This window comes from Typopeltis vanoorti, chromosome 12 (genome assembly GCF_054136105.1).
Source record: "Typopeltis vanoorti isolate ZY-2024b chromosome 12, IOZ_Tvanoo_1.0, whole genome shotgun sequence".
In the NCBI taxonomy this organism is placed as follows: domain Eukaryota; kingdom Metazoa; phylum Arthropoda; class Arachnida; order Uropygi; family Thelyphonidae; genus Typopeltis; species Typopeltis vanoorti.
The window spans coordinates 106,534,151-106,557,350 of NC_143560.1; the positions used below are offsets into that span (position 1 = coordinate 106,534,151).

At 33.9% G+C, this 23,200-nt stretch overlaps 1 protein-coding gene across 1 annotated transcript in view; it reads left to right on the forward strand.

Annotated features, from left to right (window-relative positions):
* The window catches only part of LOC150101111 (putative 3',5'-cyclic phosphodiesterase pde-5), a 250,271-nt gene that overhangs the window by 54,440 nt on the left and 172,631 nt on the right, over window positions 1-23,200 (forward strand). Inside the window, exon 2 of the mRNA XM_090401842.1 lies at window positions 12,446-12,764. Within this exon, the coding sequence (XP_090257968.1) occupies window positions 12,446-12,764 (319 nt within the window). The remainder of the gene's footprint in view (window positions 1-12,445; window positions 12,765-23,200) is intronic.

Genomic DNA, 23,200 nt, shown 5'->3' on the forward strand with positions numbered 1-23,200 from the left:
ATGTGGTTAATCCTTATTCCAGTAATATCCAATGTCTGTATAATGCGTGTGTCTTTCTAGCCAGTCTGCAGGACGAAAGTTTCATGGAGAAAATCCCTTCCACTTGCGTATGAGACCGGCTAACTCACCTATAATGAAAAGGTCAGCTAAAAGGTCTTCGTATCCTATATGAGATTCAAATCCAGGTCTTTCCAACCAAAGAGCATCATCGAAACCGACTGAACTACGGAGGCTCTCGGACTGACATTAAAAAAAAAAAAAAAAAAAAAAAAAAAAAAAAAAAAACAGTGAATAATTACTTTGTCATTTAAATCGTTTGCCAAATTTTGCCAATAAGTTGCCCAACTGAAAATTAATATTTTAATAAAAATCCTGCATAAATTTCAGTAAAATTCTGTCCAGCCAGAACAGATTTCATAATATGCATACGTAATTTTCACGAAACTTAACGAAAAAGGAAAAGGCAAAACCAAAAGATAGGCAACCTTAGAAATAAGTTCTAAGCCAATAGACTTTATTTGTTTATATTTTTGAACAGAAAAGGCTTTGTTGCTTAACAGAGAGAGGCAAGTGAAGAAAGAATGGAAGAGCTCAAAAGGGCAGAGGGGATAAAGAAAGCACTATAGTTACTTACTTGTGAATGTTACCGGGATATGCAAAGAAATTGATCGATTGCCACCGTGATATACATATCAAAGGAGAAGGAGACTCATTCCTGAGATATCATTTAACAAAGGATAAAAGAGGCTTTAAGAACGATATAAGGTAGAAGGGCCTCATTGGAAGTTCACGAAGAGTATCTCCATCGTGTTAATATTGTTCCAGTCAGGCTACTCCAATATGTGCATAAAAGTTAATACAAATTCTGGTTCAGTATATTTCATTCAATACCGTCCACTACTGATGTGGATTATCTAGTTTTATTTATTATTATTATTGTTGTAGTTGTCTTATTTTATTTATTTAAAATTTTCCATTCCAGAAGATTTTTATTTACATTATTTTAACATGGGCTGTTTCATGACGTTCTCTATGCGATAACTTTTAATAATCGTTAATATGAATATACACCCTGACGGCAGACATGTTCATCTTCTGAAAGAAACATGCTATAAAACAACCTTACGTTCGCTAGCAATGCTGTCAGTGCAGTTGTACTAACAATATTAGCACAGTACCCGAAGACTGGTTGCGCACAAGAATGATGGGTTCAATAAAACTACGGCTGAAAGGTTTAACTGGATAGACGGAACACTCGTGACGTCTCAATTGCCTTAAACAGGCGGTTTTTTTTGCTTCTTTCTCCCGCTTTAGGCATGGAACTATTTCCGAGTATAATTTGGTTCGTTGACGCAATCACCTGCACACTTTCTGATTTTTTTTTTATACGTAAATAATTTTTTTCGCGCGTATCTTATTTTATTTATTTAATTCAACGTTTTCACCTTCCCATTAATCGGAACAATCGAGAATGAATCATATTTAAAATGATCAAATGCAGTTACAGTACCAGTGCTATTTCTTTTGACAACGGAAGTTTCTTTTGATAACATGATGCGCATATTTAGTATTCAATGAAGTGTGAACTTTAACTTATTTGATACAGAAATAAAAATGTTTATATAAAGTATATACGATTTATACCACTTCCATCTAGTGCTATGGCGATTGCGGAAATCTTGTTAATAGGAAAAGGCAATATAACAAAAGGCTAATCAAATACAGTACTTTCGATTCTAACAGTATCAAACATTAACAAATGAATCCCAAGTTTGTGAAGCATAGACAGTCGGCAGAGATGTGTTTATTTAACTTAAGCATATCCCACTGAAATGACATGGAGTCCACACAGTTATCTGCAGTTACCTTGTTCTCTACCAATGGCAGTCCGGAAGATCACTAAAGGTTGTTTGAACCAGAAGACTGCATCGGATAAGCACAGCACAATTTAGTTAAAAATGCTACTATCGCCCACTGATTAAAGGGAAATCAGAATTGTTTTACAGTACTCTTACAACCGGCTGGATAGATAGATAATGAAACAATAAGTATTATTAGATGTTAATCTACTGTGGATTTAAAACAGACGAGTTTTTTTTCCAATACGTGTTCGATGTAACATTGGTACTTCGTCTCTGAATTAATGAACATTGCATTTTTATAAACTGAACTGAGCGATGATCGTTTGTTACTGATATTCTCCTCACCCACTAGAAACTATTAAGTAAAATATAATATGCAACATGTTCTAATTTTTAATATTCAGGTTCTCAAAAATATACACAGTAGAATATGCTGTTCATTTATTTATTTCTATACAGTAATTAATTTAGTTTATCCAGTTTTCATTACTTCAGCTTTACGTAATTCATAAATATGAATTACTGTAAATATGAATGCACCACGAGACCAGCTTATTATAGGCTTTCAACTTTTCGCACGCATGTGTATGTGTGTGTAAGAGAGGAAGAAGTTGCTATACATAGGGACTGATGTTGTTTTAATTTCTCTAGCATAATCATCTATTAAAATAACAATCTACTTATTGTGTTTGCTACTAAAATATGCGAGCTGTAAATATGATAACAATAGAGTGTTTGTTATTTATAGTTTTGGATAGGTCGCTATTCTAGCTGACATGAGCATAATGATGTGCCTGACAACATTATTCAAAGGTAACTCATGCCCATTATATATATATATATATATTTGAAAAAAATAGATTTAATGACTCCAAGACCGAGATAACATATAAAGATTTTAATGATAAATACTACTAGTTTCGGCATATAGCAGCCTTCTTCAGGTATTTATAAAGGAAAGGAATACTAATAAACATTGAATTATTTAAACAAACTGGAAATTACAGGTACAAATTGCCTCACATAATCGATACATAAAAACGTATTTTTCAAGTTGTTCCAACTGGCGTGCCATTGTTTGTTGCAATTGTGCGTGCAAGTTCACGTGAACGCCAATATCGAATAACTGCAGCATGGCTATCTGGGATGTTATAACTTAAATTATTATTTAAGTGGACCGGGTTCAGTAGGATTTCCCTTCATTCTACGATTTTCCTTTCAAACTCATCTTCACAGCGAAAAATATTTTCTGATCTATTCCAGCATACAGAGTGGCTTTGTTGGTCATCATTAGGATTATTTGAAAAAAGAACATGACTGGATAACGCAGTTGCATGAGATCTTTTGTATGAGATGTCTCTCTTATGCTCTTCTATGCGTTGTTCAATAGATTTGTTAGTTTGACCAAAGTATGGGATATTGCAATCACACCACAATTTATATACTCCAGGGTACTTAAGGTTGTGATGAGTAGGTTTTGGATGGCTGATTAGAGAGCGGATTTTTGGAAGTGTGGTGAAGAAGGTCCTGATATTATATTTTTTAAGGACTTTAGCTATTTTCTTAGAGACTGTGCTAATGTATGGAATGGAGATGCTACCTTTAAAATTAATAGTCTCTGTTGTGCACTGCTTAGGAGGGTTCAGAAGAAATTTCTTAATTGTTTTTTCAGAGTATTCATTTTGTTTAAAAATAAGAGTGAGGTGATTCATTTCTTTTTGTAGTTCATCTTGTTCATTTAAGAGAGAACGTGCTCTGTGTCCTAAGGTAGATATAATTCCAAGTTTTTGTGGTGGAAAATGATGAGAAAGATTATGCAGATATCTATTGGTATGCGTAGGTTTTCTGTACATAGAGATTTTTAATCTTTCAGAGCATCGTGTAAACATAACATCCAAAAAAGATAAAGAGTTATTATTTTCTATATCAGCAGTAAATTTTATATTAGGATGTTGGATGTTTAGATGACGAACAAAATCTGTGAGAGCTGTGTGCCCGTGATTCCAAATAATGAATATATCATCAACATATCTTTTCCAAACTTTTGGTTTAAATGAGAAGGAAGATATGGCGTTCTTTTCAAAGTCTTCAAGGAAGATGTTAGCTAGCACTGGGGACAAAGGGTTGCCCATTGCCAGGCCTTGTTTTTGTTGGTAAATGGAGTCCTTATATCTGAAGTAACCAGAATGAATGCAATGCTTTAATAAAGTGAACATTTTTTTTGGATAATTTGTCCTGTAGTAATGTAAGTACCTCGTCCATAGGAACGTTAGTAAATAAAGATATAATGTCAAAACTAGCTAGAATATCATTATCATCGATGGGAATATCTTTAATATGAGAAACAAAATCTGTGGTGTTTTTGATGAAAGATGAAGATTTATTGGAGAAACACTTGAGGTACTTTGATAAATATTTTGAAAGTTTATATGTAGGTGAATCAATTCCTTCCACAATTGGGCGAAGAGGGATGTTTTCTTTATGAATTTTTGGAACTCCATAGATGCGTGGGATAAGAGGATGTAGAGAGCGTAAAGAGAGGCGAACATTATGAGGAAGTTCACTCGCAGTCTTTAACAAGTTGTTTGTACGGTTTTGTAATTCTCTTGAAGGATCTTCCTGAAGAACTGAATATATTGAACTATCTTCAAGTAATTGAAGCATTTTGTTGTGGTAATCTAAAGAGTTGAGGATGACCGTAGAGTTGCCTTTATCTGCATGTAAAATAATAATGTTACTGTTCTGTTTTAGATTTTTTAGGGCTTTTCTTTCAGCCACTGAAATATTATCTGTTGGAGGTTTGGCATTATTTATAATAAAAATCGATTCAATACGAAGAAGTTTTGCCAAATGATTAGGAATGAGTGAACTTGCTTTTTCTATTTTTGTAAGAAGAGATTCTTTAGGGATAAATTTTGGTGAGGGAATAAAATTGAGACCTTTGCTAAGAATATTCGTTTCTGCATCCGTTAACATATGAGAAGATTTGTTCACTACAACCTTTTAAGGATTAATACGGGCATCACTATGACCAGATCTGTTTTGTGTCCTTATTAGATTATTAAATTTCTTGATAAGAGTGTATTTATTCTTGTTTTGTATTCGTGTGGCTTGTGCTTCACTGTTAATGATAAAATCATGTAAGTTAACATTATCCATAATTTCTTCAAGTTTTTGAGTTAAAGATCTTTTAGTGCTGAACAAAAAAGCTAAACGACGTTTTGTGTCTGTAATTCTTTCGCTGAGGAGATCCATTTTAGCTTTACGATAGATTCTTTTAGCGCGTTCCGTTGTTATCTTTTCTTTAAAAGAGATGAAATTGGGAAAAACTGCATGGAACTTACAACGTTTGAAGAAAACTAACCTGTTTATTTTCAATCCTATTTTCTTCAATGTTCTTTTAAAATTCCTTTGTATTTTCATTTTGTTATGCTTACACGATGCTCTGAAAGATTAAAAATCTCTATGTACAGAAAACCTACGCATACCAATAGATATCTGCATAATCTTTCTCATCATTTTCCACCACAAAAACTTGGAATTATATCTACCTTAGGACACAGAGCACGTTCTCTCTTAAATGAACAAGATGAACTACAAAAAGAAATGAATCACCTCACTCTTATTTTTAAACAAAATGAATACTCTGAAAAAACAATTAAGAAATTTCTTCTGAACCCTCCTAAGCAGTGCACAACAGAGACTATTAATTTTAAAGGTAGCATCTCCATTCCATACATTAGCACAGTCTCTAAGAAAATAGCTAAAGTCCTTAAAAAATATAATATCAGGACCTTCTTCACCACACTTCCAAAAATCCGCTCTCTAATCAGCCATCCAAAACCTACTCATCACAACCTTAAGTACCCTGGAGTATATAAATTGTGGTGTGATTGCAATATCCCATACTTTGGTCAAACTAACAAATCTATTGAACAACGCATAGAAGAGCATAAGAGAGACATCTCATACAAAAGATCTCATGCAACTGCGTTATCCAGTCATGTTCTTTTTTCAAATAATCCTAATGATGACCAACAAAGCCACTCTGTATGCTGGAATAGATCAGAAAATATTTTTCGCTGTGAAGATGAGTTTGAAAGGAAAATCGTAGAATGAAGGGAAATCCTACTGAACCCGGTCCACTTAAATAATAATTTAAGTTATAACATCCCAGATAGCCATGCTGCAGTTATTCGATATTGGCGTTCACGTGAACTTGCACGCACAATTGCAACAAACAATGGCACGCCAGTTGGAACAACTTGAAAAATACAACGTTTTTATGTATCGATTATGTGAGGCAATTTGTACCTGTAATTTCCAGTTTGTTTAAATAATTCAATGTTTATTAGTATTCCTTTCCTTTATAAATACCTGAAGAAGGCTGCTATATGCCAAAACTAGTAGTATTTATCATTAAAATCTTTATATGTTATCTCGGTCTTGGAGTCATTAAATCTATTTTTTTCAAATGTATCACAACTGAGTAAAAATTGATCGCCATATATATATATATAGAAAGTATTTTACCTTGGGTATAATAAATGTTAAAGATACCAAGCTATTTTAAACCTGGTTTTACTCCATTTCCCAGGTAAGCAAACAGACAAACAAGTCAAGTTTGCGCCTGCAAGTGTTGCAAGTCTAGCTGACCCTGCACGTAGTGCAAGACCAAGGCAACTCATGGTAAAAGTAGAATAAGCTCTGATCACTAATCTTAATATTTACCCTTAATGCAAAGCACATCTTCTGGAGAAGATGTATGATGCTTTGTATTAAAGGCAAGGGCTTGGTATCTTTAACATTTATTATACCCAAGGTAAAATACTTTCTACATTTATATCTCCTCCTGAGATTTTTATTTAATAAGGTTAAAACACCTTATGGTAACTTGTTCTGGTAAAATACTTATAAGCTCTATATTACTAAAATCTTGGTATTTCTAGCCTGGCTCCCACTGATGAGACATCAATAAAGGTCGAAACCGGTCTGGGTAGTGGCCCCTTGCCTTTAATACAATCACTATCGCATTGAGATGATTATATAAATAAATAAATATATATATATATATATATATAGAAAGTATTTTACCTTGGGTATAATAAATGTTAAAGATACCAAGCTATTTTAAACCTGGTTTTACTCCATTTCCCAGGTAAGCAAACAGACAAACAAGTCAAGTTTGCGCCAAGTGTTGCAAGTCATATATATATATATATATATATATATATATATATATATATATATATATATATATATATATATATATATATATATATATATATATATATATATATATATGTGTGTGTGTGTGTGTGTGTGTGTGTGTGTGTGTGTGATTATATGCTTCAACTCGGTTGTTGTGATACATTTTTAAAAATAGAATTAATGACTTAAAAACCGAGATTACTTATAAAGATTTAATAAGATTAATACAACTAGTTTCGGCTTATAATAGCCTTCATGAGGTATTCTTAAAGGAAGAGAATAGTAATAAACATTGAAGTATCTAAAAACTTGAAAATACAGGTAAAAAATCGCCACACATAATTGATACATAAAAAACGATGTTTTTTATGTATCAATTATGTGTGGCGATTTCTTACCTGCATTTTCAAATTAAATCTTTATAAGTAATCTCGGTTTTTAAGTCATTAAATCCATTTTTTTTAAATATATATATATATATATATATATATATATATATTTATATATATATATATATATATATATATATAATATTTCACGGAAAAACTAATTTCTTTTCGCTCAACTTTGTTAATTAACTACATTAATACGGAATTTGGATCTCTATAACGCCTCATCTAACAACAAGAAACTGTTAGACTTCCGTATCCGTTTTTAATTTCCCTTGGTAGTCGTGCTAGTGAATATCAATCACTAGTCACGCAAATATTGCATGCAACACGTGTGGTCAACTTCAGTTAGTCATCAGCGGCTTCGGGTTCGTGCATTCTGCTTGGTTTAACGCAAAATTGCATTTCAACAAACGCAGGTTTCCGCACATACATCTACTGAAATTGTTTTTCCCCATCCTTTTCCCTTTCTGAGAGGAGCAAAAATGCGAAAACACCTGTTTCTTAAGATTTCTGGCTACATTCCACACAATCATCTTGGTTTAGTCGTGACTTTTTGTAAATGTCGTTTTTTTTTTTTTTTAATTTCGCAACTCAAGTAATCGTTGCAAAATCTGGGCATAAAAATCTAATATAAAATTAAATCTGATAAGTAACGAAAAATTACATTGGTAGGCATGTTTCTTTAAAATACCATTCAGAGATAACACACAACAATAAAAAGCGAACTGTCTGTGTTTACCACATCTATCATTTAACAACCATACAGTTACTCTGGTGACCACCAACAATATTAACCATACCAAATAGCAAACTACTATCGGTACTCTATCGATGCTATGTGTTATCAAAGATCATGAGAAAAAAATAGATAAAATGCACCAAGATAAATAAAAATTGAAAGAATCACAACAATAGTTTTGTGTTGTATCAAATAGTTGGTGACACAAATATGTATTACAAATGACTGAAAGACTAGTGATAGGGGAATTGACAAGTAGTCGCAATCAGGGTGCCTCCTCTTTCCTTTGGTCTGAAAGGAGATTCACGAAGTCTTCGGCTACGTCAGTAACGACGATGAATTTCCTAAGAAGCGAATGAACTTTACAAGGACTTTTCAAAAGAAGGTGAGTTAACTAGTCTCATACGAAAAGACAGTCTTCCACCAGAAAATAGATCCCCCCCCCCCCTCGTGAATCAGGAAGACATAATAATACACTGACGTCATAGTTCGGCTGTAATTCAAAACAACCAAGCTCTAAATTCCTAAAGGCTTTTCTTGATATTTTGTTCTCATTTTGTGGGCGTCAGAATATAATAAAACACTGAGCGTAATGCAGTAAAAAATTGCAACATCTACGCTATGTATATAAAAATAAGCTATTAAATAAAAAAACATTGTATATATCATATAAAACATTTTGTACTATGAAAAACTAAAACTGCTTGATTTACTCGTAGATATATTGTAAAAATAAACTAAAACTCCACTACATGTTTTGTTGTCTACTAACAGCGTCAATCAGGAAAATGAATGTAGCGGAAAATTAAAAATAATAATAATACATAAAACAATCCGAGAACTTCTAATAACAGTTTTTTGAACGTATAACATTAATGATAACATAAGTTAATTATGCAGGTCATTTGATAATGTTAAGCGTAAAACATTCATTGTTGTTCAAGGCCCTTTAGATTGCTGTTCGTATAACAAAGGGCTGATAAGTTACATACGTTTACGTAACTTATCAGGGAGTTGCCATAACCTTAAAGAATGCTTCAAGATAATTAAAGATAACGAAACAAACAAACAAACAAAAAAAAGATGAATTTAAGCGTCTATTCCATCATATTTCTTTAAAAGGGCTACTTGAAACGTTGCTAAATAAATGACTCTTCTTTGAGAAAAAACAACTCGTACAATTATACAATCAGATTATAGGGGTAGAATTTCCTTAATCCAGTTTGTTAGAGTCTCAAGACATATAGCGCAATTTCTAAAACAACTGAACATTTATTGAACGGAGAACACGTGATGTTCTGAACATCACGAAACCGATTGGTCATATACCTCACTACTTTATAGGATGCGACGGATATACCATGTCTTTAAATTTCCGCAAGAAATCTAATAAGTTAATATGTCACATTTTTAGATTAAATTGTTTCTATTACTGAAAAATAGAGAACGAAGTATGAAATTATGAATACCGCAAATACTGCAAAAAAAAAAGCAATTTAAAAATGATTTAATTTAACGCAATACTAAAAAAATCCTTAATTTCCTGCGCTTTAACTTTCTCTAATCTTCACTATCAGTATTTTCATTATCCAACTTCGGAGCGGTATGAAATCCATTCAGAACTCTATATTCTAATTCGTTCTCCCCCATCTCTATTTAACTATCTAAAGATATAATGATCAATTAACAACTATAATACTTTATAGTTGTTAACTGAACATTATATCTTAATAATGAAATTAAAAGTCATTTTAATTACTTTTCTTATTTAATTATAAAGCCAAGGTTTGAGTGTAGTAACCGCTGCATTTTCAATATATTTTTATAAGTGCGTTAACTGTCATGTGAACTTGGAATGCTGGCTTTAAATAATAAAAAAACGCAATTTTAATGACCTTTAATATCATTAATTTATTTAAACTTTTAAATCTTGCTTTATTCAAGTCTGCACAATGTCTTGTGGAACAGCATTTGATATCTTCGTCGTCATATATACCGTATTTTTCCCCTTATAAGACGCACCGATGCATTGGAATACATCACATTTTTCATGTCGAATTTTTGGGATATATATATATATATATATATTTCATTAATCTTCTTTTCAAATCTTTATTCATCTCCATCTTCACTCTCAAAAATTTTCTGAACCTGATTCTTCATCAGAAACTGAGTCATCGCTGTCTTGAAATAATAAGTCATCCTCCGTACCGTCAAGAGAATTACTAACACCTTTGAAAAGATTTATAATAATTTCGGGTTTCACTTCATTCCATGAACTCTTTACCCATTCGCACATCTGCGAAATTGTAGCCTCCTTTCTCCTACCTGTAGAAGTTTCCTAAAAATTTGGAGATTGCATCCAATTGACTTATTTTCCCCTCATAAATCATTTAAATGGTTTGTTTATTAATAAGGTTGAAGCGCAGAAGTGAGACTTCCTGCGATTACAGCTATTTTTGTGTTATTTTACGAAGTTGATTCTTAATGGCTTCGGTTTTTATGGCATCTAAACTGATTCCATACTAACAAAGTAGATTTCTGATGTAAATTGCCAGGAAGTCCTAACCACACCTTCTTTATCCATAACTTCATCCCTTCCTCATCCATCCATCCTTTTGGATAATATGAATGTAAATTCCTTTGGGAAGTTTTTCTTTGGCATTGTTTTTTTTTTAAAAATTAAAAAAAGGTGGCAATTTTCTTCCATCCGCATAGCACGACAAAACAACCGTACATTGGGTTTTTTTTCGTGACCAGAAGTTTTAACAATAATATATTTTTTTAAACCTTTGGATTCAACAGTCTTCTTAGAGGGCACATCAAAAGTCAGAGGCACTTCATCAATATTAGCTATCTGTGCAAGTTCAAAATTGTCTTGTTTTCTAGTATTTATGATGAAATTCTGAAACTGAATAATTTTAATTTTGAATTTGTCGGGCTTTTTTTGTGATATTTCCATTTTTGTACGCATGCATAAATAATTTCTCTTCATAAATCTAAAGCACCATGATGGCGATCCTGTAAAATCGATGATATTTCTTTCTGTTACCAATAATTTTGCTCGTTGAATAATCATTTTTGTAGATAGGCAGAAACCGATCTTCTTTGAACCATTATCCAAGTTTTTAATTCATTTTCAATTTATAGCCATTTTGTAGGTTTTCTTTCGAGATTGTGTTTTTTAGCATTTGCTTCTATTAATTGCTGCTCTTGTTTCCTCCAAGTTCGTACCATTGTTTTCTGTAGGCAAGAGCCCAAAGTGTCGCTCTGCTGCCCTATTGCCATTCTTTTTTTTGCGTACTCAATCACACTACGCTTAAACGCAATCGTATAGCTATAAAAAGTGTTATAAAAAAATTCAATATAATAATGTATTGATTACTAGTTTAAATGTGTGACCGTTAACGACCGTGCAGCTATACAAACTGATCACGCATTATACCAACAAGCGATGACTCACCGTAGCTGCGCATATACATAAAAAACACATCAGTGTATAGGACGCACCGTAAGATGCGCAGGTTTATAAGACGCATTCGCCTTATAGGAAGCGTCCTCATTTTCAGATAAATTTTAGATACAAAAAAAAAAAAAAAAAAGCGCGTGTTATAAGGCGAAAAATACGGTATATTATATTCGATGCATGGATAATTTTTGTACTGTCATGGTCACTATTTGATGAGTATGATAACACTAACACCTGTTATCTGTTTGTTTGTTATACTCAACAATAGCAGAGTATGACAGCATTTTTTTCCTTAACTACGGTATCCAACATTAAGAAATATAACAGTTCTGACCATTACATCACATTGAATTTTAAGAAATTGTCAACATTCTGAAGCTATAGTATAAGCTCATTTGTGTATTACGGGCAATGTGTGAAATAAGGTAGTATAGTATATAAAAATCCAATAAAATACACAATTATACAATTTTCTTTAACCTGAACCACCCTTTTGTGGGCAATAAAACAGTCTCATCTGTCAGCAGAAGTAGGCTTTGTTTATGTACACCGTGATCAAGGAATTATATGTTAGTCTTCATCTTTTCCTTTTCGTTACTGAAGCAGTAAACAAGGGATCTAAAGGAAAACAATGTTTTCCTATCTAAGATTGAGATCTAACACCACCATGTGGTAAGAACAGCGAAACACAACGATCACAAATCTTGTTTTCATTTAGTATAAGTGCATCTATTGCACAACCAAATATCTCACTCGCTCTGTTTATTTGCAGATCAGACGGCCGATTTTCTGCTGCCACTCCAGAGGATTAATTCCGATGTCTAGATCACGAAACTCCCAGCCGACCGCCCACCGTCGGCTCCCTCCGCTGTTGGCGACGAACGGTTCGTCCCAAGACAAGGCAAGAAGTAACGGCGTCATTAGCCCTTGTCCGCGACACGGCACCAACTTGCAATTACCTAACTCCTCATCGAGTCGTTACCATGGTAACTGTTGCACGCCCAGCAAGTCGCAGTCTCCCACAGCGCGGTCTTATCTGGACTCAATGCAAACTTTCAATAGAACTTCGTCCAGGTCGTCAAGAGGTCAAAGTTAGTGAAAGAGTAACCTTTCCTTTATTGTGTATTTGAACTTTAAGTCCTGTGCAATTGATAAAATTTAAACTAACATATTTTATTAGTTGTAGGTTACTGGATTTATTTTAAAATTGTTGAAGTTGTCTGTTTAGAGATATAGATGGCATAAAGCTGTTGCTTTAATACACTTTCCCAAATGGTTTAGTGTTTCCAAAACTATTAGTGAGTCGTGCGTGATTCTAGGGATGAGAATAGCAAAATGTGTGCAGCAGAAAACTGTATGAGGAAATAATATATATATATATATATATATGATATTAGATACTGGAGATCGCGTGGTTCCACACACGCACAAGTGTACAACAATAGAACTTTAACACGGACTATAGCACAAGTTCCTAATAACTGTAATTTACAGTCGAATATCATAACTTTATAATTGTATAGCTTTAGAGTGTCTCAATGTTTATTTCAGTGTCTTTTAATATCTTTATATGTTCTTAACGCCTGATGAAGTCAATCTCGACGAAACATGTTGCGTTTGCAAATAAATCTCAGTTTGTTATAATTCTCGGGTTTATAGTCAGTTTATATTAAAAATGAACATATCCCAATCCCGAGTTAATAATAGTAGTCATATATATATATATATATATATATATATATATATATATATATATATATATATATATATATATATATATATATATATATATATATATATATATATATATATATATATATATATATATATATATATATATATATATATATATTATAAAGAGCATAATCAGTGTGAGTTTTACGGGAATGAAAAGAAAAGCTGCGGGTGTTAAGTAATGGAATGAACAAATGAAACTAAAAAAGAAAGAAAGAAACACCACAAATCATTTTTCCTTATTTGGTCTTACAACTTAGCGAAATTGGTGATTTCGAGCAGCTTTAATGTATATATGATATGTCTTTATAAATTAGCCACTAAGTGACAGCATGAAATATAACTATCGGAAAACGTTTCGAAATTGAGGAAAAACTTTGTGAATTTTCGGAAAGGCGCAAAGTAAAAGTGTACAATAAAACTTTGAGCTCAGTTCTTTTAGAATAAAAAAAAAAAAAAAAAAACAGCCCCTTATAAGTTAATTATAAATTTTAATTATCAATTTAATTGAAGTATTTTATGAATAAAATTAAATTTTATATTGATTAAAACCATTTTAATTGTAAATATTTTATAATTATTAGGAGAGGAGTTCATGAAAATTAGAGCACTTATTCAGTAAGAAACGTTACGGAACCACTGATCTCGCATATCAGGCAATTAGGTACGCGAGGTCATTATAAGAGATACTCTGAAACACAATGTGAAATCCGAATTATGTAAAAAAATTAAAATAAAAACATTAAGCTTTTCTTTAGTCTAGTTATACGTTATCGTTAATTACTAAATTTAATTTAATAATTTAATTTAATTAAATAAAATAAAAATATATATATATATATATGTGCGTTTCCAAAAAAAAGTAGCATATTTCTTACACTAAAGGATCCGTTACATTCACAAGCTTACACAATTACAATGCTGTAACCCAGGATGTTACAGTTCCGAATAACTGATATAACAAACAGTGATGTACATACTCAAGCGTATTTTTGGGAAAAATGCATTTAGGTATATAAAGTGCCATCTTCTAATGAGAAGACAACACATTAATACGGTTTATGGAATCTCGAAAGTTGAACATTCATATATTCGAATTTTTATAAGTTGAGTTGTAATTTATGAAACATCTTAAATAGCTTTTAGGAATCGTGGAACAGCTAGTCTCCATCCATAGCTGTACCGAAAGCTGAGTCCATGGCTGTCTATGATTTTATACTTTCGCTCCGATGTCTCTATAATTTTAGAGATACTAAACCCTAACTTGTAGTGATGTCAGAAACAATATGAGTTATTATGAAGTTATTATTTGATCCATTTCACTGAAAAGAATATATAATATTGGATTTATTAGACCATGGTTCTGATAAAACATTTATACATATATCATCAAAAATATCATCACAGAAGAAAAGGACGTCCTTGCTGAGCTTTCCCTTATATCAAATACTCTATCACAAAATGGTTATCCACAAAATATAATTAATAAAATTCTCTATAGAAACAACCTCTGGCGATACAATACGCATCATTCATCGTCATACCTTATGCAGGCTCAGTTTCCACCAAAATAGCTAGAATTATGAAGCCTTTTAACATCCGAGTTGTTTTTAAACCTACCATAACTGTTTGTATGTTATGATCCATCGAGTCGTTTCCGACTCCTAGCAACTCCATGAACATACACTCTCCATTCCGATCTGCCCCTGACCGTGTCTTTCAGAACCTCAAAGCGGACTCCAGTTGCTTCTTTAACTCCATCCACTCATCTAATTCTTGGTCTTCCTCTTCTTCCATCAACTTTAGCAAACGTCATCATCTTCGGACATAATATGTCCTAAGTATGTATATTATTTCTGGGAAAACTCCCATGTTACTCCTCTTTATAAACTATTATGATTACAGCTATTTTGTCTGCTTCAGTTTAGGAGTACCCCTGTTTAAATGTCATTGGCTATTTACTCATGGATTCTTAGGGTATTATGAGTGTAGATGTGCTAAAAAGTATATGTAGCCTAAGGAATAGAAAATTGCACATACCTTTTTCTGGGTGTTGTGGCTTTTCCTCAGTCTTTTTTAAAATAGGGATGGGGAAGGGGAAACCACCTTTCCCCTTCCCCATCCCTATTTTAAAAAAATTAACCCTTTCACTTTTTCCCCACCCTATATAAAAGTATATGTTTCTATGTTACGGAAAAAAACCCGGGTTTTTCTAACTTATTCTACCAAACTGCCTACCCCCCCCCCCCACACACACACTCTGCAGTTTTCGACATCGCAGACTGAGGAAAAGCCACAACACCCAGAAAAAGGTATGTGCAATTTTCTATTCCTTAGGCTACATGTACTTTTTAGCACATCTACACTCATAATACCCTAAGAATCCATGAGTAAATAGCCAATGACATTTAAACAGGGGTACTCCTAAACTGAAGCAGACAAAATAGCTGTAATCATAATAAATGTCCTAAGTATGACAATTTTTGCTTGATGATTATAACTTCAAGGGAGCAATCTGGCTTTATTCTGTCTATCACTGATTTATTGGTTTGCTTTGCAGTCTATGGTATTCTTAGTGTCTCCAAACCCATAATTCAAATGCATCTATCTTTCTTCTTTCACTTTTTCTCAGAGTCTCCAACTTTCACATCCGTACAGCACAGGGAATACCATTGCTTTCACGATTCAGATTTCTGTTGTGAGACTAATATCTTTATCTTTAAAGATCTTGCTTAAATTTGTCATTGCTTTTTTTTCCGAGTAATAATCTTCTTCTAACTTCTTCGGTACAATAACCATCTTTATCAATTCGAGATCCTAGGAACACAAAATTGTTAACTGCTTCCATTTTCTCCCCATCTACTTCAAAATCATTAAGTTCACATGTTGCCATAACTTTTATCTTTTTGAGGTTAAGTTTAAGACCATATTTAGCACTTTCTTCTTTAATCTTCATAATAAGTTCCTTCAAATCTTCTTTGCATTCTGCTAGCAAGGTGGCATCATCTCCATACCTCAAATTATTAATATTTTTTCCACCAATTTTAATTCCAACTGAAGACTCCTCCAGCCCTGCCATTCTTAAAATGTATTCGCTGTACAAGTTAAACAGGTATGGAGATAAAATACATCCTTGTCGCACCCCTAACTACATAACTACACGACAGTTATTAAGATCCCCTAAGGATAACGTCGCTTTCTACAAATATGCAGGTGTTTACAGCATACCATGTACGTGCGGACTGACTTACATAGGCCATACTTCACGAAGCCTAGAAATCCAAAAGAAAGAACATGTCGGAGATATCAATAATAATAGAACTGACACATCGGGGTTAGCACATCATTTTTCAACTTCAAACCATTCAATAGATTGGGACAACAGCTCCGTGCTATATATCGAAGAGGATTACAGATGTCGAACCTTTAAAAAAGCTGCAGTAGTCCTACGGACAGGAGATAACCTCAATAAAAACCAGGGAATAATATTAAAAGACATACGGAAAAACCTATTAAATTCATTAAGTTTAGCAGAACTAAATTACGCGAAAAATTATAAAACGCGACTTAATAGCAATGATTAAGTCTTCACGTTCTATGCGTTTGATGTCACGCGTGCTCTCCAATTTGTATAACTGTTTTTTAAGTCGTTACTGCATTCTTTTGTATTTGCATTTAATATTAGTATAACCTTTCTCGTCTTGATAAAGTCAGGCAGACACAGCTGGAGTAACTGGTCGACGATTATGTATAAATGTTTTATCAAAACCATGGTCTAATAAATCCAATATTATATATCATTTTTAATATGAGTTATACAGGTATTTCTGAAATGAGGAATTAAATGACCCAAGTTTCGGGGTAGGGGGGGGGAAGAACCTTACTTGTCTGCGCTAAAGATGCCTAGAAAAAGTTCATCTAGTCTTTATAATAATAAAGACATTTACTTTTAAAGAGCAATAATAATTTATTATTGCTCTTTAAAAGTAAATGTAAAAATATAAATAAATAAGTTAGATAGGGTTAAAAGGCTTCGCCTACTCCCAATAAAGGGAATAAAAGGCGTTAGCTGATTTTTTTTTATAGCCATTATACTTTAAGATATAAACTTACTCTACCACATGCAAGAGAATAACCATGTTTGCTTTTACTTGTACGATTCAATAGACGATTTAGAGACCTCAACTAATAAAATTCGAACTCCATTTGCGATATACATTATACCGTAGATGGGTAGAGGACTTCTTGCAAGTATGTCTCTGTGAACAGACTAAACAAACAGATTTTAGCATTTCAAATGCTTCTTCAACACCAAGAATTTGGCAACGCAGAAGTGTTATTCCCCGCATATGGTGGCAACCCACGATATAACTATAATCGAATTTTGCATGCCACATAAATTTCACTCCTATGAGTCTTACCAACTTAGCCTCATTTGCAGAGTATAATGGAAAACTGAAGATACCATATTTTATTGCTTCGGAGGTTTGAACATTTTGATAACAACGCTTTCCTTCTTTTTGTTTGGATTTTTTTATGTGAATCGCACCCACAAAAAGTTATAAACCTATAGCATGGAAAAAGTTAGATAATCCGAAAACCCCATTCTATAGATCAAACAGAAAGACCCCATAGCTCAGTAGGCATAAGCGAACCCCTTTGGAAAGACCTGGGTTCTTACTCGTCTAGGAAGCGAAGAATCTTTATCAGGGCTTTTCAACTAAAGATGAGTTAGTCGGTCTCATATGGAGGTGGAAGGTTCTCCCCTCCCTCGAAACCAGGGTTTTCATCCCGCAAACGGGCAAGCTCTGCTTGTAAACACACATATATTTAGATATACATGCTTACTGCTGGACAAGGAAGACAGCTGGAAACTTTATTCTTAATTATCATTCCCTAGTAAAGTAGCATTACCATGCAACAACCATTAGATTGAGGAGAGAAGAAGAAGAGAACAAACATAAAACTTTTACAATCCACTTCACAACTCCAAGGTAGTGGTCGCATATCAGAATGCAATTCATCTCGTAGAGACATTCAGAAACATGCATGTCCACAATCCCTTGGTTGGAAAGCGAGAAAGTTATCCAATCGGACAATCAATTGGATATAACCGAGACAACGGCAGATTTAATGAGCCTATTGTGTTAATTAGTGTTTGAAAGCTCTAAAAAAAGACTAATTGCTATGAATATATGCATCGTAGTGATCAAACATTAAATTAATTAATTTAGGTGAATAAATAATTAAATGGCTATGCGATTACATACTCATCAAAAATGTTTAGGTAATGAAATAAGAGATCCATCGTCTCCAGGAATAGAAGCAATCGTAGCGACTCAAATTTTTGGCACGATCTTTATAAAAATAACTGTATCATTATAAAGAAGTATTTGTATTTGAAGACTAATTCTGAACGTGTTTTCAACAGTTATTTTGTGTGAAAGGTCATTCAGTATCCTTAATTTTGTTAAAAACGAATAAGGTAAATTAAATGAAAAGAATTTTACAGTGTGTCTGTGTGTGTGTGTATATATATATATATATATATATGGGCAGCTGTTGCTCGTATTAGCAGAAATGGGAGACATAATGGACGCTAGTTCAGCAGCCCCCGTGGAAATATCTGTAGAGGACATACAAAGCAGAAACTGATCATCTGTGAGGTATGTTTAGAGAGAGAGACGGAGAGACCTTTAATTAATCAACTGAACCGTTCTCTTTTGAACATATCAATAAATGTTTTTATAATCCATCAGAATAGATTTAGTACTGCTTTACTATTAATATGAAAATATCAATACAGTATTTGTACATTAATCTACATTCCGATCTGGTTAGCCGAGTGGACAGTGTCTTTACTCTCCAGCCACAAGCTACTACTTCGAATTCCATATCACTTCGTTTGCAAATGCCTTTAGGTGGCAGATGAATTTTATCACCAGGTATGAGACCACTTCCCAGTTTCTTCGAGGCTTGAGTGACTTTTTCAAGTCACTCAAGGAAAGGGAAGGGGCAAATATTCCTGGTGTGCTGGGTGTGTGCGGTGCTCATCCACCGAACAGCAATGTTACCGATATTATATTTTTGCATTTATTCCAGTTAAAGACTCCCCTAATTGTTTTCAGATTTCGCATGATTCCTAAAAGTAAACATAACAGACTAATGCTTCATGGACGATACTTTTCGACGCGTAAACATTGCATCACATTCGCGTTAATAGCCCGGGTGTGCGTTCAAAATACATACACTTTTGAGCCCTTTGAAAAGATGAACAAATGGAGCAAAGAGTCAAATTCTTAATTTTAAACCGCTCTGAAGGCGAGGTAGGACTAGCTCTGCGATAATAGCATCTAGAGGCTGTGATTGGTTATTGTGTCAATGAATCAAATTGAACGTTGTCATTTGTCATCAGTTGCTGTTTTTGTTTTCTGAGTTTCATCTGTTTTGCATGCGTGAAGTGTGAACTGACGTGGTAGGCAAGCTTTATATATTATATATTATATTATATATAATATAGACAAGTTTTTAATATATAATTTTCGATAAATTTATAGCTGTTCTTCCCATATTTACAATGGGAAACAATATTGTAGTCGAAGGAGGTAAATCTCTTCCAAATTTTACACCTTTGAATAATTCAAATATACCAACCAAATATAGCATTCTCATTCATTATTGTTTTCTAATATACAGCATCTTAAAACAAACACATTATGCCCCATTCTGCGCAGATTTGGTTACAATTGATTGCTAAATTAAAGTATTTAAAGTTATCCTACAATTAATCGCATTAAACCAATTAAGATGAGCACTGATGTGCTCTTAGAACTTTCATACATCGATAAAAATACAATCATACAGTCAAACTGAAGTGAATTTTGAAGCGCGGGTTGCATAAGCCATGACAGCACACCCAACCGAAATAGGCATGCGCTACTGAAACGAGGTGAGTTCCGAAAATAATGCCTCCAATGTTTTGTCAGTGATGTGAAGCCACGACATGTTTTCATATACTATTTCTCAACAAACTCTCCCGTCCGTTCAATATATTTACTCCACACGTAATAACAAACTTTTCAAAAGCATCCAACTAAAACTCTTCAGTTGTCTTCGGAACCATATTCTCATTCTGATTTGACCTATTCGTCACTTTCAAACAGACCCTTGAGATGCGTCTTATTTGAAAAATAACTAGGATTCGATGTTGCCGTTTCGGATTGTAGGAAGGAAGTTTCACAACTTTAAATCCGTAGATAACCGTTAATGTGAATAAAGTTGTGAAATATCTTTTCTATCCGCCCCTCCACTGAATTTCTGGTTGTTTTTCCCCTAAGAGGATGTATTTTGATAATGACGAACAGATAAAAGAGTAGGTGAGAAAATAGTTTTGAAACATGTGGCTTAAGAAAATAAGAAAGGAAAAAAAAACTGCTCCGCTGTTGAGAAAATGCACAATTCTATATTTCGCTGATCTTAAAGTATCACTTTAGAATAGGGATATATCAAAGCAAAGGCATTACTTTAGGAATATCTCTCGTAAATATGCAGCTATATACCTTTACAATTAGTATATGGTATTATAATGATACTATATAGCTAGAAACATAGTCTCTCTCTCTCTCGAGAGAGAGTTGTCTAGCTGTACTGGTTAACATGCAATGGGAGGTTATGAGAGCCGTATAGCTGTAATAAAAAAAAAAATATATATATATTCATAAGGCCGCAACTCTTGTGGTTGCCGTATAACCAAAAATATTTTGGAGTTTACATATTTTTCATTCACTGCAGTAGTTTACTAATACTTCCAGAGCTTAGATTTTTCTTGTCTCATTGCACACGCGTACTTCTGATTACCTTGTAAAATGTGCTTTTTGAATCACAAATTTCCACACTTATTGTTCTAGGAATTTTTTCCCCTCCCGTTAAATCTAAATTATCTTCATTTCCCATACAGTGAGTTTTCTTTATTCTAGCCACTTCCTTCTTGATGAGCCTTTAATTTTCTCTTTGATGCTGAGCGTATTCCATATGTCCACACGTTAATGTACGTCTGTATGAATTCACCTGTAGAAGAGATACAATTTGAATTGATTGCGGAACTAGAGATGCAGATTTTTGTCATGGGAGAGTGGTGCGTACCGTTTCTATGGTTACTAATTTCCACAGCGCGCACTAGTTAAAGTCAATCTTTATGATGTAAAGTAAATCCACTTCAGAAAATGAAGTCGCAGCTGAAAATGACGACTTTGATTTAAGGAGATTACTGAGATTTGCATTCCTGAAATGCGTTGTAAGTCAAGAGTGGAAGCAGCATAGCCGAGTAAAGGCAATCAATTATACATTTCGAATTTCTGCAGTGATTGCTTAATAACCAATTTTGGTTTGGAAAAATCGTACGAGCATTTTAATAACTTCCGCAACACAACTATTGCAAGTTCAATTTGGTATCAAATCATCCGGCATATTTTCATCTGCATGGACAACCATTTATATCATATATATTTGTAGTTCGTATAAACATGGAAATTAGAGAATATACAAAATTCTGCAGTCATGGAATATTTCACAAGAGTTCTTTTGAAAATTTACATATCTTTTATGGATTTTGTTCCATTTTCTAAAACAATTAGACTTCCCGTTTTCTCACTGCTATTTTTTTTTTTTTTTTTAGTTTGAAGTCCATTTATCAAGGTTATGCTCCTGCTTATAATGTAAATGTAATGAGTGTTTATGTAAAAATTTCAACTTTAGTATAATATATACACAGTCTTGCCATAAATACTGTTACAGGCACACACTGCTCACAGAATTGCGCGAGCCCGGTTCCGTTAACGGCGCTATGCGCAGTCAATATTCGATTGTTTATCAGTCGAGAGAGAGAGAGAGAGAGAGAGAATTGTCTACCTGAACGGGTTAAAATGCAGTGGGGTGGTTATGAGAACCGTGTAGCTGTAATAGCACTTCACAAGGTTGAAATGTAGCCACCTGTTATTTTCAACAAGCTAAAAACACTCGGGATCAGTAGGACGATTGTGTTGTGTATCGGACTGTTAACCGTTATAGCGATACAGAAGACGTATCTGTTGACCATGTCGCTAAAGATGAAATGAACGTTTCGCACAGAACGATGTGACATGTACTAACTGATGAGCTGTGGGTGAGAGTCTATCGTCGTTCTACTGGATACTTCCTAACACCACAACTTATGCAGCAGAGGGTGATAAAATCAAAAGCACTTCGGCGGTACGCGAATAACAGACACAGAGATATCCTCTTCACAGATGAGATTTTCACCATTGGAGTCGTTTAACCGCCAAAACAATCAAAACGCACAACACCTCCTATAGCACCCAGAATTCAGAGAAATCATCACTCCAGCATCAGTGATGGTTTGGTGAGGGGTGACGTACCAGGGGATATCCAAGTTGCATTTCTGCAAGAAAGGGATCAAAACCTCCGTCAAAGTGTATCAAGACGGCATGCTGAAACCTGTGGTACGGCCCCGGAACAACACCTTGTTTCACGGTAGGCAGTGGACTTTCCGACAGGACTCAGTCCCTATACACAAGGCAAGGACCACACAACAGTAGTTGGAGGTGAATGTGCCAGACCACACATCACGATCTGATTAGCTGCCTGGAAGTCCCAATTTGAATCCGTTGGACTTCAAATTGTGTTCAGAACTTGAGAGAGTAGCCTGCAAGAAACGACTCCCAAGCATCGCCAGCCTGAAGGTGGATTGGGAGTGACCAGTGGCAGCGTTTCCGTTGGCTGTTGTGAGAGCTGCCAT